At 40.9% G+C, this 16,888-nt stretch overlaps 1 protein-coding gene across 3 annotated transcripts in view; it reads right to left on the bottom strand.

Moving 5' to 3' along the window:
* Positions 1–16,888, bottom strand: part of cdh19 (cadherin 19, type 2) — a 179,394-nt gene that overhangs the window by 53,458 nt on the left and 109,048 nt on the right. For 2 of the 3 annotated variants that reach the window (XM_056738237.1, XM_056738239.1), the window contains exon 9: positions 7,940–8,061. In XM_056738237.1, coding sequence (XP_056594215.1) covers positions 7,940–8,061 — 122 coding nt within the window. The remainder of the gene's footprint in view (positions 1–7,939; positions 8,062–16,888) is intronic. The other variant, XM_056738238.1, reaches the window with a different exon arrangement.

Genomic DNA, 16,888 nt, shown 5'->3' with positions numbered 1-16,888 from the left:
CAAAATGGTTGACCATTTGATGGGAGGGCCATACAATTTTTGTAGCAATACCCCATTGAGGGAACAATTTTAGCTTTCTATGTGGGAATCGTCCATTTGTTCAACATTCCTGGTCTTCATTGGGCAAAAACACATGTGGGGATTTGTATGTTAGCCTGGGCCTTTCTTCACCTCAGGCACTTAGAGCAAAATTATTCTAAACTGTAGTTTGTTTTTATTTGCATTCTGTTTTCACAAATCTTTCTAGATATCAAAATGTAAATAAACTTTCAGAAAACATAACTTGCTTTCACGATCAGCACACAATCCATATGAAACCATTGAATCAAGTCAAAAGGTGATGGCAGTTTTTTAGAACTAACATCATTCGATTAGATTCACATTTCAATGAGTATAACAAATGTACTTTATAAGCACACAGACACAGAACACCTAAAAATGTAACATGAAAGTCAAGGGTCAAAAGCATTACTCAAGGAATCAGTGATCACTCGATGTTGACATCCAAATAAATTACTTTCAATAAAACAAATATTAAGTGTTAACCCGCCCCATGGGTCATGTGCATGTTAAGGGTTAAAATACAAAATAGTATTTTGTATTTCAAATATGTATTTTAAAAACATGTGAAAATACTCTCTATCCCTGTCATTAACTGTGAAATAACAGTACAGTACTGCCCTTACTTCTACTGTGAAAGTCATCACATAATACATTTCCTTAAACTGGAAGCTGATGCTAATATTTTTAAATTTACAGCAATACTTGCATTAACATGTGGCTATATATTGAACATATGAATATATTTAGAAACAAATACAAAAATAAATAACAAATACATTTTCCTCACAGTTAATACTTTATTAGATGTTCCCACATAAATGTGATTGTATAGTATATGTGGACACATGCATGTAACATATGTGGACACATGCATGTAACATATGTGGACACATTCCTGTAGCTCAGTGGTCAGAGCATTGCGTAACAACGCAAGCTTGTGGGTTCGATCCCAGGGGATTGCAAATACCTATGTAAAATGTATAGGATAACTCAATGTAAGTCGCTTTGGATAAAAGCGTCTACCAAATGCCTAAATGTAAATGTAAATGTAGTTCCCTGCATTATTTGCTTATGACTGCTTAACTGCATTACCTCGTAATGCAGGTAATGCAGTCATAACTGCATTACCTCGTCTACTGCACTGTAACTTCAATAACTGCACCAACTTCTCTACTGTACTTTAACCCATCTATTGCATTACTGCATCTATTGCATAATTAACTGCATCTACTCATCTATTGCACTATAACTTCAATAACTGCATTAACTCATCTACTGCACTGTAACCTTAATTACCGCATTAACTCATCTACTGCACTGTAACTGTATAACTGCATCTACTCATGTATTGCACTATAACTTCAATAACTGCATTAACTCATGTACTGCACCGTACCTTTAATAACCGCATCAACTCATCTACTGCATTGTAACTTTAATAGCTAATGTCTGTAACTTATGCACACTCAAATCACTTGCACTATTGTATAGTCTATATTGTTATCCGTTCATAACCACCTGTACATTAATGTTTACATTATATAGCCTTCTGTTTATATTATTCATAGTACATACCGACTGTCATATTTTCATAGTACAGTTGAATCTAATCTAATCTAATCTTAAGGAGACTAAAATTGTTTAAATGTAGGTGTTATTCGTCAGGGAACAACACAACCCAAGCGCAGGCAGGAAACGGTTACAAAAAATATTTTATTTAAGTGAAATGTCAAAACAAAACCCACAATGGGGAAAAACACAGCAAATAATATTGACTTGCTAAAACAAACACTTCCCACGAGGAGGAAAAAACAAAGCTTAGACTAGTGTAATATACGACACTTTGACATGAACTAATAGAAAACAAACTGGCAAGGGACGGAGAACAAAAGTGTATTAAGTAGGGGAAAACTAAAGAGGGATAATTACAAAAGGCATGTGATGGGCAGGTGACGGAAATGAACACTAAAGGCATGATTATGGGAGACAGGAGGGCGGGGCTGAGAGTCATGACAGGAGTCTCCACACACTCTGTATTTTGTGTGTTTTAACTTGTATAACTTTAATGTTTGGCTTAAAGTTAATATTAGATTAGATTAGATTAGATTCAACTTTATTGTCATTACACATATACAAGTACAGTGTAACGAAATGTAGTTTAGGTCTAACCAGAAGTGCAATTAGCAAGTGCAGGATATACAGTTTGAATAAATACAGAATACAATATTAGGAAAATACTATACAATGGGCATGTACTATGAAAATATGACAGTCGGTATGTACTATGAACAATATAAACAGAAGGCTTTATACTGTGAACATTAATGTACAGGTGGTTATGAACAGATAACAATATAGACTATACAATAGTGCAAGTGACTTGAGTGTGCATTAATTACAGACATTAGCTATTAAAGTTACAGTGCAATAGATGAGTTGATGCGGTTATTAAAGGTACGGTGCAGTACATGAGTTAATGCAGTTATTGAAGTTATAGTGCAATACATGAGTAGATGCAGTTATACATTTACAGAGCAGTAGATGAGTTAGTGCAGTTATTGAAGTTACAGTGCAGTAGATGAGTTAGTGCAGTTATTGAAGTTACAGTGCAGTAGATGCGTTAATGCGGGTATTAAGGTTACAGTGCAGTAGATGAGTTAGTGCTGTTATTGAAGTTATAGTGCAATAGATGAGTAGATGCATTTAGTTATGCAATTGATGCAGTAATGCAATAGATTAGTTACAGTGCAGTAGAGAAGTTGGTGCAGTTATTGAAGTTACAGTGCAGTAGATGAGGTAATGCAGTTATGAAATTTACAGTGCAGTAGATGAGGTAATGCAGTTATGAAAGTTACAGTGCAGTAGATGAGGTAATGCAGTTATGAGAGTAGTCCATTAGTGCAAATGAGCATTCAGTGTAATATTCCTAGTGTGCAAGTGAGCAGTATAGAGTGCAAATGATGCTATGTGTGTGTAAACACATTTTTTTTTTCTCGATGGGAGTTTTGGGTTCCTCACCACCGTTTGCATATTGTTTTGCACTATCTGCCTGGCCGGGGGGCTGCTTTAGAATTCATACTTGTATTAAATGTGTCTCATGTACAGCTGCTTTGTAACAATGAAAATTGTAAAAAGCGCTATATAAATAAAGTTAAGTTGAGTTGAGTTGAGTAAACAGTCCGATAGAGCAGATAACATGAAGTACTGGTGTGTACAGTTCACTCATGCATGGCAGCCCTGTAGTGCAATATAAACAATGTAATAGCAGCATTACAGTTAAAGTTATGAGGGGTAGTGGAATCAGTGGGGAGCAGAGTTCAATAATGAAACAGCTCTGGGAAAAAAGCTGTTTCCTAGTCTGCTGGTTCTTGTCCGGAGGCACCTGAAACGCCTACCGGAAGGCACGAGAGTAAACAGTCTATGAGCGGGGTGAGAGGAGTCCTTGAGAATGGTGCGAGCTCGACGCAGACAGTGTTTCTTTTGGATGTCCTCAATGGAAGAGAGTGTAGTCCCTGTGATGTGCTGGGCTGTTTTCACCACCCGCTGCAGTGCAACAGAACAGTTCCCGTACCAGACTGTGACACAGTTGGTCAGGATGCTCTCTATCGTGTAGCGATAGAAGTTCACCAGGATAGTTGAAGACAGTTGTTTCTTCTTCAGTGTCCTCAGAAAGAAGAGACGCTGGTGAGCCTTCTTGACCAGGCTTGAGGTGTTGGTGGTCCAGGACAGGTCCTCCGAAATATGGGTCCCCAGGAACTTAAAACGGGAAACAAGTTCAACAGCCGTCCCGTTAATGTGGAAGGGGTCGTGTGTGCCTCCTTTCGCCTTCCTGAGGTCCACAATGATCTCCTTTGTCTTGGAGGTGTTAAGGAGCAGGTTGTTGTTTGAGCACCATGTGGCCAGGTGCCATACCTCCTCCCTGTAAGCAGTTTCATCATTGTTGCTGATGAGACCAATCACTGTTGTATCGTCTGCGAACTTGATGAAGGAGTTAGGTCCATTCACAGGTCTGCAGTCGGGTGTGAAAAGGGAGTAGAGAAAGGGGCTCAGTACGCAGCCCTGTGGTACACCAGTGTTGAGGGTGATGGTGGTGGAGCAGATGTGGCCTAACCTAACAAGGTGAGGCCTGTTCGTCAGGAAGTCCATAATCCAGTTGCAGGTTGAATTGTTAATGCCTAGGTTTCAAAGTTTGATGATTAGCTTGGAAGGGATGACGGTATTGAATGCAGAGCTGAAGTCTACAAACAGCATGCGTGCATAAGTGTCCTTATTATCCAGATGTGTGAGCACCGAGTGCAGCGCCATGGACACCGCATCATCTGTGCTCCTGTTGCTACGGTAGGCAAATTGGTATGGGTCCAGTGTGGATGGTAAAGAGTCTTTTAGTTGTGACAGGACCAGCCGCTCAAAGCACTTCATAACAATGGGTGTGAGTGCTACAGGGCGGTAGTCATTCAGGCATGTCGGGCTGGAATGTTTTGGAATGGGCACAATGGAGGTGGATTTGAAACATGCTGGAACCACTGCTTGGGCGAGGGACAGGTTGAAGATATCCGTGAAGACCCCAGCGAGATTGATCCAGGTGGGGGAGGGGGGTCCCGGTGTAAGCTTCAACCATGTTTCTATAGACATGATCCAAAGTTTTGTTTCCTCTTGTTTGGCAGGAAACATGCTGGTGAAATTTAGGGAGCACTGTCTTTAAATTAGAGTGATTAAAATCTCCCGCATCAATAAATGCAACTTCCGGGTGAGCAGTCTGTTGTTTACTGATGGCTGCATGAAGTTCTTTCATAGCAAGCTTGGCATCAGCATCCGGTGGAATATAAGCTGCCGTTATAATGGTGGAAGTGAATTCCCATGGCAGATAAAACGGTCTACATTTAACCATGAGAAACTCAAGGTTAGCCGAGCAGTGTCTCCCGACAATAACAGAGTTCGTGCACCAAGCTTTATTGACATAAATGCACAATCCACCTCCTCTTGTCTTACCGGATTCCTCTGCCGTTCTATCCGCGCGGTGTGTGTTGTAACCCGCTAACTCAATAGCGTTGTCCGGTATGCCCCTGTGTAGCCATGTTTCCGGGAAGATTATGACATTGCATGCCAAAAGTCTTTTGTTGTTGATGATGCGGAGTTGTATCTCATCCATTTTGTTCACTAATGATCGTACATTAGCAAGGAAAATGCTGGGTAAAGAGAGCCGGTGTGGTATTAGCTTTAGCCTAGCTCTTAACCCTTCCGTGCCTCCCCCGCCTTTGTTTACGATCTCAACGCCGCCGGCTAGCACTTCCGCCCGGCCGTGTGGGGTGCGTAGCATCGGGTGTTTTGCCGATCTCAGGAACGAGTTGAATGTTGCTGATATAACTTCCGGGAATGCGCAAACCGATATCCAAAAGCTTATGCCGGGTGTACGATGTGAATGCACAACTGTTCTGAACGAACAGGCCCGAGATGAGCAAGAAAAACACTATATAATTGCTAAAACTGGAGAGACGCTGAGCCTCGCGATGTTCACGCGCCGCCATCCTACGCCGATGGTGTTTCATGTACAGCTACTAACAGTGTACAGTAACAATGAAAATTGTAAAAAGCACTATATAAATAAAGTTGACTTGACTCTTTAATGTATTTAACACATCGTAATGCAAGCTTGTCATTATATGCGAGCTGGTTGTTCAACCGTGCAGCATGTTCTTCAAACGCTGGTCTGTAGGACAATGGGCAAACACTTTGTGCTTAAGAAATAGGCGTAACCGATTCGTGATTTTCAATGAATAAAGCTTTTTTAATGGTTTATATTCAGGCTTTTACATGAAGCAGGTCAGTCAATAAAGAATATTAAAAATATTTCTATTATGTTACTGGATTCTGAAACCAACAAAATAAAGGGGATTTTATTTGATGCAAACAAGACCATACTGTGTAGCCATAATCCTAGCCCTGATAGCAATCAATAATTGAATCATTGTTAAAAAATGTGATTTGTAATTGTTAATTGCATTGAATCAATATCACTTTTGCACCTGCAATTAATGTTGAAATTAAACAGAAATTTCACCAGAGTCGGAAATGTGAATCGAATATCCGATGAACCATGTTTTCATAAAAACAAATGTTTGGTTTCTTCTATTTGACGCCCACAGGGTAGAGGTGATAGAGAATACATTTCACGCTTAAACATTTCACGTTTGGACATTGCCCATTTCTCTAAATACCCAGACTGTGTACTAATAGAACTGTTTTTTGATAGTCTTAATGATCAGTACGAATGCAAACTCAACTGTAATGATCCTCGAGGGACCTTGGCTCAATGTTTGGACAATGGACTTTTTTCATGTAGCTCTCCTTACACTGTTGGCCTCCTCAAACAATTTTTCCGGAGGGGCAGTTAGCCTGCAGTTTCAACGCTGTTGGCCGCCAGCCCAGAACCCATTCGTAAGATGGCCGCCAGCCCAAAACCCTTTCACAAGATGTCCAGAGCTCGTTTTGCAAGATTGCCGCTAGCCTAGAGCATCCAACCGCCATGGCCGCCACACCAGTGGTGCCAAGCCTGATTGTCACGTAGGTGTCAGTTCCTGAGGTTCAGCCCTTGGTCCACACCAGAGCCTCCGAGCTCCCTGCATCGTCCAAGATGGTCACCTCTGTGCTCCCTGCGTCTCCCTGGCCTCCAGACCGGCCTGCCAACCATATTCCCGGTTCCGCCTCTTTCCGCAATTCGTGACACTTGTATTTACATTTAGTTATCCGAATTAATGTCACGGGGGGCACGGTGGCTTAGTGGTTAGCACGTTCGCCTCACAGCTCCAGGGTTGGGGGTTTGATTCCCGCTTCCGACTTGTGTGTGTGGAGTTTGGATGGAGGCCCGTGCCTCGGGGGTTTCCTCCATCCAGGGTGTATCCTGCCTTGATGCCCGATGACTCCTGAGATAGGCACAGGCTCCCCGTGACCCGAGGTAGTTCGGATAAGCGGTAGAAAATGGAATGGAATGGAATTAATGGCACAGTTAGTGCCTATGGGCATGGGTGTAAATCCCCGGGGGTACAGAGGAAACACGTCCCCCTCCATCCGAGGGTTGTCCCCCCAAAAATCATTAAAAGTGTTACTGATGCTGGTTTGTAAAGTGCAGAGTATCAGCACGATATCAGTCATCACCGTTCATAACATTCATAATATTAGTGGAACTGACTGGTTTATTCACAATATTATAACATAATGAGCAAGCGCATAAATGAAGTTTGGTCAGAGCTGGAACATTTCTAATATACCAGAAAATGTTAAATAATACCATGTCATGCAAATAGAATGTATATATTGACGTTAAATACACAAGATAAATGTATGTTTTTTGTCACTGTTAATGGACCATAACCTCCAGTGATCAACCAAAACTCCACTATAAATATGAAAAATACAAAAAGTATGAAATGGGAGAAAAAACTTGGGAGAGACCAAACTCAACCGGGAGGACCAGTTCTCCTCTGGCATGTTAACATTAAGCTGCTGCAACAACAGAGAGGATGAATACTGCTTTCAAAGTGATAGTTAACCCGAAAAATACAAACTGTCATCATTTACTCCCCCTCTTGTCATTTCAAACCTGTATGGTTTTCTATCTTCCGCAAAACACAAAATACTATATTTTGAAAAATGATGTTAACTGGCCCACATTCACTTGCATTTGTTTTGTTTCCATACAATAGAAGTGAATGGGCCAGTGTTGCTTTTTTTACCGACTTTCTTAAAAATATCTTCTTTCGTGTTCTGCGAAAGGAAGTCTTATAGGTTTGATGATTGGCTGATGATTGGAAAGATAATTTGTGGGGATAGGAAAGAATTTTCAAGTCTGTCCCAAATTTTTCTCTGAAGTTCTGTGTACCTCTCCTGCCTCCGTATCCTCACACACGTAGAGCTGATAGTCTTTTGACAGGGTTGGCACATTGTCATTGACATCCAGTACTTTAATCTGCACAGACACTGTGGAGAAAAGCTGCCCATCTTCTGAAAGGTAAAGGGGTACATATAAATGTATTATTGTTAACTAAATAATAATATTCTGCATTATAAGAATCTGTATATCCATCTAAGCAGTGTTGGGGAAGCTACTCTTAAACTGTAGTTTGACAAGTTACAAGCTGCTTATAAGGTAAAGGAGGTAAGTTAAGGTTGGGGAAAGCAGGGTACAACCTAATGCTTTTTGGTTTGAACTTAATTACTCCTGTATCATGTATTGATTGATAAAAGCAACATGTCTCTGCTACAAATTAACACTTAAGGTTTGTTTCTAGAACCTTGAGTTCCATACAGTTACAGCAAGTGACAGAAATGCAAATGTTAGGTGAGGTTCATTGTAACAGATAAAGTGTTGTTACACTTCCTAGAAAATTCTAATCAAGTTACAAAGAACTCAATATTATTATTTGTCTACAAACTAGAGGTTGATATTATGTGTACACTTTATTTTGATAGTCCCTCTGTTTACAATCTTCTACCTATCTGTAGATATTCAGTAGTGAGTCAACAGTGAATCAGTTCCCATTACACAACACTGTTTTCAACAGACAAGTAATAAACCATCAACTTTTAACTCTCTGTTGACCATAAAGTGCATTATAAGTGTTACTCTACCAATTTTACAACAACTGTCTACTCACTGTCAGTATTATCAAATAATGTTCAACTAACTATCTGTAGATGTTAACCATCTTGCATGTTTTTATCAACTTATTATCAAGAGACTGATATTAGGTTATTTTTTATCCACAAAGGGTCTCAGGCATATTAAATTAATAACTATCTGTTGAGAGACTCTTGATTGTCAACTTTGACGTATTTGCTTTTCTGCTACTTGTCAAGTAATCTATAGATAATAATCAGCACATCATTAATAGGCACTCTCCACTATGTGTTTATAGATGCATATTAGGACTATTGCATGAAAGTGAAACAATTGAGAACAGTGGAAAATCAATAAGCTATCAACAGAACACATATAATCATCTAATACTATGCAACATATTGACTATAAAAATGAGAAATGTTTTGCAAACCGTAACGCTTGATGACTGAAGTTAATACCAGATTATGAAGAACCGTTGAGCAAAAACTGTATACAGTGCATCAGAGAAGGAATTCTACTTTATTGAAAAACATCATACTAAGCAGTATAGTATAAGCAATTATTTGAATTACTATATTCACCATTTCCAGGCGAGATGCGAATATCAAAATGAGAAAAAAATTCACTGCATTGGCAAAACAGACTTTTCCTTAGTTCAATTAACTACATATGAAGTCTTAACTTTATTTTGAAGATACTCATATTATAGGAAACATATAAGGAAACAACATTTAGAACAGCAATTTTGTGGTAGTTTTAAAAGAGTGTAGCTTTCTTTGATCTGGTCTAGGACAGATTTGTATACTATGTAAATTTCTGCAATTGCTGCGGTGTCTTTCACATCATTTCTTGAAACCCCCTGCTTTCTCAAAAGCTTTGCTCATCCCGAAGCTTCTCTGCACAAGTTTGAGGACATGCTGATATCTTCTGAATGAAACAAAAACAACAATGTGAATATATCTTCAAGGATTTCTGTGTTGTAGTGTGTGATGTCTTAATGGGCTATTTTTGGTTCTGCCTCTAGGGAATGGCAACGCTCGGGTTTTTATTATACTTGTGTGTTGTTGACAGTGCCAACGTGCAATTACACATGCCGGTGGCTAGTAGGCAGTGCCCACAGGCATGTTGCTGGCACTTTGTGAGAATTAAAGGAGAAACTGAACCGTGGAAAAGATTTGCTCACTCAACCTGACTCATTCATATTTTGTGTAAAAGACACAAATCACATATTAAACATAATGTAGTCTTGAGTGTATTCTCCTAAAGTTCATCAATATATTACTCTGAACTCTTAATGTACATCCTTTTTTTAATTACGCAAAACAATTTCCCTGCCATACACAGACATCTACAATCATACTATAAATCTCAAGAATGATAACAAAAAATATCTTCATGCTGTAGTGTATGGTGCATTGCAGCATTTATACATTTTGCAACAGAACTTTACTATTGTCACCATTGTTGAGGTTGTATGATTAGTGTCACGGTATGACATGGTAGAACCCAATTGCAGGCAGACACAGACCGTAGGGGTAACAAGGGTGTTTAATTCACAAAAAACAAGCAAGGAACAAAAGGCAAAACAAAACCCACAATGGGGATAAAACAAAGCAGGATACACTATGAACAAAAACAAGAACACTGACTAACTAAACTAAGAAAACAAAGACTGGATATGAACACTAAACTAACACTTACTAGGAATCAGAGGAACAGGGCAACAGGGCAACAGGGCAACAGGGCAACAGGGCAACAGGGCAACAGGGCAACAGGGCAACAGGGCAACAGGGCAACAGGGCAACAAGGCAACAGGGCAACAAGGCAAACTGGTAACTTCGACAAGGACCAGCATACAAGACAGCAACATCTCATACAGCAAACAATGAACGCACACAGGACAATGAACACGAGGATGTTTTAAAGGGAGAGAAATCAAGAGGGAACAGGTGCAGGGGATAAACTAATTAACACAGACTAGGAAACAGGAGGCCAGCAAGGATGACGCAGACAAGAGAGAGATGAAATTGTCTCTCTCCCACATGAAACAAAGGATCCTGTATGATTCCACCTCTAGAACAAGAAATACCTGACAAGGAGAGGTGGAACCATGAAAGATGAGCTCTGATGTCTCATTTCCTTGTGGAAAAAACCTGCTGCAAATATTAATACAGTTTGTTATTTATAGGAACTATGCTTGTTTATTAGAAAACACTCTCACAAATTCCTTAAATATAATTACTATTGCATCACAATATCACATAACATAACAATATCAATGAAAGCTGTCAAACTTGAGACTCTTCCTTCCACACACAAGTGTTCTGAATAAAACACAACTGCAGCTGATGAAAGACAAAGATTATTTAATGAAAGTTATAAGCCCTTTTGTAGCAACACCGATCACTATTATTGTGACATCAAATAAACCTTGTTTTCAATAAAATGTAATCTAGATCAAAACCCTTTTTAAATTCTCACTAAGATCTTTTATTCACATATGAAATAAAGTGAAAGTGGTGTCTGTAATAAGTGAGGGTTTTAATGGTGTTTATGTTTAAATCTCTGGTGAGATCTTGAAAGCAACCAGAGGATTCTGTTGATGAGTCAAATTGAGTGAATGATTATTTTTTCTGTGTGTCAGTGTGTGGGCCAGATCTGGGCCGGGGACCCAGCCAGTACTGAGCCAGAAACTAACAAGTTGTGGCCCACAAGTGAACCAGAAAATACATGGGTTCAGAGTTACAAGGCTTTAGACGATTGTGATGCATTATTCTCTTGTGCCGCAACCCTTGGACCTCATAAAGTACTGACCCACAGCAGGCAGGTGTTACAATGGGCAATTTCCAATGTGCTTGAAGTTTAGGACTTTTTTCCTTTTCTTTAAGTGCTGTACCTCATATGCACAAGATCTCCAACATTGTACTTCCTCTCCTAAGTCCTCGAGGTTCTCGAGCTGTTCGGAGGGACACTCTGGGAATGCCATGTGATTCTTTAAAGCCCTTTTCCAAATCGCAAAGGAAGTGTGGAACTTCTAAACTGTCTGTCCTTTGCTCTGCAATACCAGACAAGCATCAGCCTGTTTGGTGTAAATCCAGTAACTGTGCATGCTGGGAGCTACGATAAGATGACGCAAGGAGAGGAAGATGCTCATCCCAGTTTTTCTGAGTTTGGTTGTCATAGTACCGGATCATTTGCAGTAGTGTGCGGTTGAACCGCTTAACTTGTCCAATTGAGGCCAGGTGATAGGAGGTCGTCCTGGCTTTTATTATTTGCAACAGACTGAAAACATTCCTGAAATGTGAGTTTTAAAAATTGCGACTCTGGTCTGTGTGCAGTTTCAGTGGTGCACCAAAACTAGAAATGAACTCATAAAATACTGTTCTTGCTGTAGTTTCCGACCCCTGATTTGGGAAATGCTTCCAGCCATCGAACGAATTAGTGCATGATGATGAGAACATATTTGTTTCCAGAGCTGGACACATAGAATGGACCCAGTATGTCACTATGGTTCCAATACATCAGGGCCCCTGCTTGGTAGCTTTGAAACTTGGTTATTTTAATAGGCCAAGCCGTTTTACAGGCATTGCAGTGTTATACCAGTGTACATCTACACCCTTGCCATACCAGTAAAAACTCTAACAGAGTCACTGTAGTAGAGTAGGCGGGGCGAGACCGTGGTTCGAGTCCGGTGAGTAATTGTGAATTAGCGGCAGCTGTGCGCACACCGGCCTCGAATCACGTAGGAGATGGGAGCATATAAAAGGAACGAGCGACCGGACCGTCGAAGAGAGAGGACCGGGCCCGAACTTATGTTATGTTTGTATTTGTATTTATGTTCAGGTTTTGTTCGCCGGCGGTCGTCCGTGAGGGGCCGCCGGCTGTTAAATTACTTTACTTTTTGTTTCGAATGTTTGCCGGTTCCCGACTCCTTCCTTCCATTTTATCGAATCTGTATTACAGTCACTCTAACTTTTTACCTTCCTGGTAGTGATCAGACTATAGTAGGTTATGGCAGGCTTGAATCACTTGCATTGAGGCTTGAACAAGCAGCAACAAGGAAGGACTAATTCCTCCAGGTCTTTCTGATACAACAGATGTAGTGTATTTCGGGGAAAACTATGGGTTTAACCACAGTAAAATACGTATAAGTAATGGTGACTAACCATACCTATTTTTACACACTTTACCTGACGCAGTAGACCTAATAATACCGACAAACTAAATGCACTCATCCAGCGAGTGATCAGCAGATCGCATATCAACTCTAAGAAATACTACTTTCCTGGCCTTGGAAACATAACACTCTTAATGTAGTGCAGTACCGCTTCAGAAATTATAACGAAATCAAGCAGTTTAAGTGACGTTAAAATGTGATAAGTAAAAACAGAAACAATACAAGCGTGGAGACAAATGCGGGTTTATTGACCACACTAAAGGGAAAACAAACCGACTAACTAACAAATAACAAACGCTAACAAACTACAGATGAAACGTAAAAGCAGTAAAGGGAATGAAAGAAATAGACAATGCAAAGAGTTGCAGTATTACAAACAGCTATTCACATCTGCATAAACCAAAATCAATGTTTCTTTGTCCAGCCCATTAACTCATTTGCATGTATGGTCACCTAGAAGTTTGGGGCTGTAATACATAAAATGAGTATGGTATAAAATACATTACTGTGCTATACACCATCTTTTAAGGAATGAAGAGGGAAACATTTAGATATGAAATAGCAAGGATTATAAGCACATTGACCTATAGATTGTACAAAAATGTATATACACGCAGAATACAACTAAGCACACATGCCTTTGAGGTTATAGGTGAGGCTGAATAACATGGGGTCAAGCATACAATGTGGAGATATAGGTGTACACCCATTTAGACCATTGTTTTGCGGTTAAGGAGAAAGAACTACAAATTCACGAGGAATGAAACTAGTTACCGCATTACTTTTTGGGCCATATGGTCTTCTCGCTTGGGGGAGCACTCCGTCTTCCCCGTTGGGACTCCTTTGAAGTCCAGGGGAGTGTATTGGAATCTATCCTGGTCAAATGAGGGATGCTGTAAGAGAGGGCAGTTGGATCAGACTCACTGTCGCAGGTTAGATTCCTGCTGAGAGCTCATGGTGTTTTACGATGACCAAATGGTCACCTTTGGTCCGACCAGATCCTACATAGAACACCTTGATGAAATTCAAATTGTGGCAAACCAGTCGACATTTTCTTACCGCTGGACTTTTCAATAATACTTGTTCCTTTGTGGGAAGTGTAGGATCTGGCCAGACCCAAAGGTGAGCATTTGGGGCATCGTAAAACACCCTTACCTCTCAGCAGGAGTCTCAAAGCATTTGAGTTCAAAGCATCCTCCATTTGGTCAGGATTGATTCTAACGCCCAACCTTAGACTTCAAAGGAGTCCTAACAACGAGGATGGAGTGCTCCCCCAATGAGTACACCATTTGGCGGCAAATAGTTTCATTCCTCTTGAAATTGTCTGTCTTTTCTCCTTATCCACAAAAGAATGTTCTAAATGGATATACCTCTATATCTCAACATTGTATGTTTGTCCCCATGTTATTCGGCCTCGCCTATAACCTCAAAAGCATGTGTGTTTAGTTGTATTCTGCTTATATTTTCATTCTTGTACAAACTTCAGGTCAATGAACTTATAATCCTGGCATGTTTTATATCGAAATGTTTCTCTCTTCATTCCTTGAAAGATGATGTATAGCACAGTAATGTGTTTTATACCATACTCCTTTTATGTCATTCTAAGAGTTTTACAGCGCCAAACTCCTAAGTGATCCTAAATGCAAATGAGCTAATAAGCAAAACAAAGAAACTTGATTTCGCGGCTAAAATCATCTCATCGCATTGGATTGCCCACCATGGAGGGACTTGAACCCCCCAGGCTATCGATGCTCTTCCGTATTTTCGCACGTTCCCATTCGAACCACATCCTGAGACCTGTCTCTCTCTTCGGAGACAGTTTTTCCGTTCGGCAGCTACTTTGGCAAAGTTTGTTTCTGACTTCATCCGCAAATCCGGCTCCAAGAGAGGACCCGACGGATCGAAACCATCAGGACTTTGAAAACCACTCAAAAGGAAACCAATGCAAGTTGTAACGGCCACCGAATGTTTTAAAGTGTGCATGTGCCTTTAAGATGCCTGATGACTACGCTGCTGTGATGCGCATGCGCGGGCTCGTGTGTGAGTACGCGCTGTCGCAGAAAGGTGAAGGAGAGTGATGGTCGTTTTAGCTCTACCTCTGACCACGTGTGTACATTATTTTCTTTGTTTGTGACGGTACTAGAGTGTTTTGTTTTCCTGTTTCTGTACCCGCTCCTTTTTATGTGTGTTGAAAGAGCACTGGTGGAAACCACTATTAAAGGTTGTGGAAGGCCTATGTAATGGACTCATGTTCCTTCTTTTCCTCCGGCCATCTATTTAATTCCGGGTAACGTTGGCCCAAACTCTCTGGCCCGCCGTTACAAAGTATCTAAACTCTATTCTAAACAGCTGCGTTTAAGCCATAACCCCTTTTTACAAGGAGATTGTCCTCGATGGTTCCTCCAGATGCGAATAGCTGTTTGTAATACTGCCACCCTTTTGTTTGTTAATCTCTTACTTTTCTTTACTGTTTTTATGTTTCATGTTACGTTTGTCTTAACGTGTTATATCTAAACTCTGCAAAAAAAGAAACGTCCTCTGACTTTCAACTGTTTTTACTTTCAGTAAACTTAATATGTATAAATATTTGTATGAACACTAAAAGAGCCATCACCATAAGACATAAACTAAAAATGTTTCACAGACATGTGACTAACAGAAATAGAATAATGTGTCCCTGAATGAAGGTAGGCTCAAAATCAAAAGTACCAGTCAGTATCTGGTATGGCCACCAGCTGCTTGAAGTACTGGAGTGCATCTCCTCCTCATAGACTGGACCAGATTTGTCAGTTCTTGCTGTGAGATGTTACCCCACTCTTGCACCAAGGCACTTGCAAGTTCCTGGACATTTCTGGGGGGAATGACCCTAGCCCTCACCCTGCGATCCAACAGGTCCCAGACGTGCTCAATGGGATTGAGATCCGGGCTCTTCGCTGGCCATGGCAGAACACTGACATTGCTGTCATGCAGAAACTCACGCACAGAACGAGCAGTATGGCTGGTGGCATTGTCCTGCTGGAGGATCATGTCCGGATGAGCATGCATAAAGGGTACCACATGAGGGAGGAGGATGTCTTCCCTGTACCGCAAGGTATTGAGATTGCCTGCAATGACAACAAGCTCAGTCCGATGGTGATGTGATATACTGCCCCAGACCATGACGGACCCCCCACCTCCAAATCGATCCCGCTCCAGGGTACAGGCCTCGGTGTAACGCTCATTCCTTCGACGATAAACACGAATCCGTCCATCACCCCTGGTGAGACAAAACCGTGACTCATCAGTGAAGAGCACTTTTTGCCACTCCTGTCTGGTCCAGCGAAGGTGGGTTTGTGTCCATAGGCGGCGTTGTTGCTTGTGATGTCTGGTAAGGACCTGCCTTACAACAGGCCTACAAGCCCTCAGTCCAGCCTCTCTCAGCCTATTGCGGACAGTCTGAGCACTGATGGAGGGATTGTGCGTTCCTGGTGTGACTCGGGCAGTTGTTGTGGCCATCCTGTACCTGTCACGAAGGTGTGATATTCGGATGTACCGATCCTGTGCAGGTGTTGTTACACGTGGTCTTCCACTGCGAGGATGATCAGCTGTCCTTCCTGTCTCCCTGTAGCGCTGTCTTAGGCATCTCACAGTGCGGACATGGCAATTTATTGCCCTAGCCACATCAGCAGTCCTCATGCCTCCCTGCAGCATGCCTAATGCACGTTCACGCAGATGAGCAGGGACCCTGGGCATCTTTCTTTGGGTGTTTTTCACAGTCCGTTGACAAGTCTCTTTAGTGTCCTGAGTTTTTAGAACTGTGACCTTAAATGCCTACTCTCTGTAAGCTGTTAAGGTCTTAACGACCATTCCACAGGTGCATGTTAATAAATTTATTATGGTTAATTGAACATGCATGGAAAACATTGTTTAAACCCTTTACATTGAAGATCTGTAAAGTTATTTGGATTTTTACAACATTATTGTTGAAATACACAGTCCTGAAAAAGGGACGTTTCTTTTTTTGCTGAGTTTAGTTGTTATATTTCCCCTTT

Source organism: Triplophysa dalaica, chromosome 23, assembly GCF_015846415.1.
Source record: "Triplophysa dalaica isolate WHDGS20190420 chromosome 23, ASM1584641v1, whole genome shotgun sequence".
Taxonomy (NCBI): domain Eukaryota; kingdom Metazoa; phylum Chordata; class Actinopteri; order Cypriniformes; family Nemacheilidae; genus Triplophysa; species Triplophysa dalaica.
This window is presented reverse-complemented; position numbering and strand designations above follow the sequence as displayed.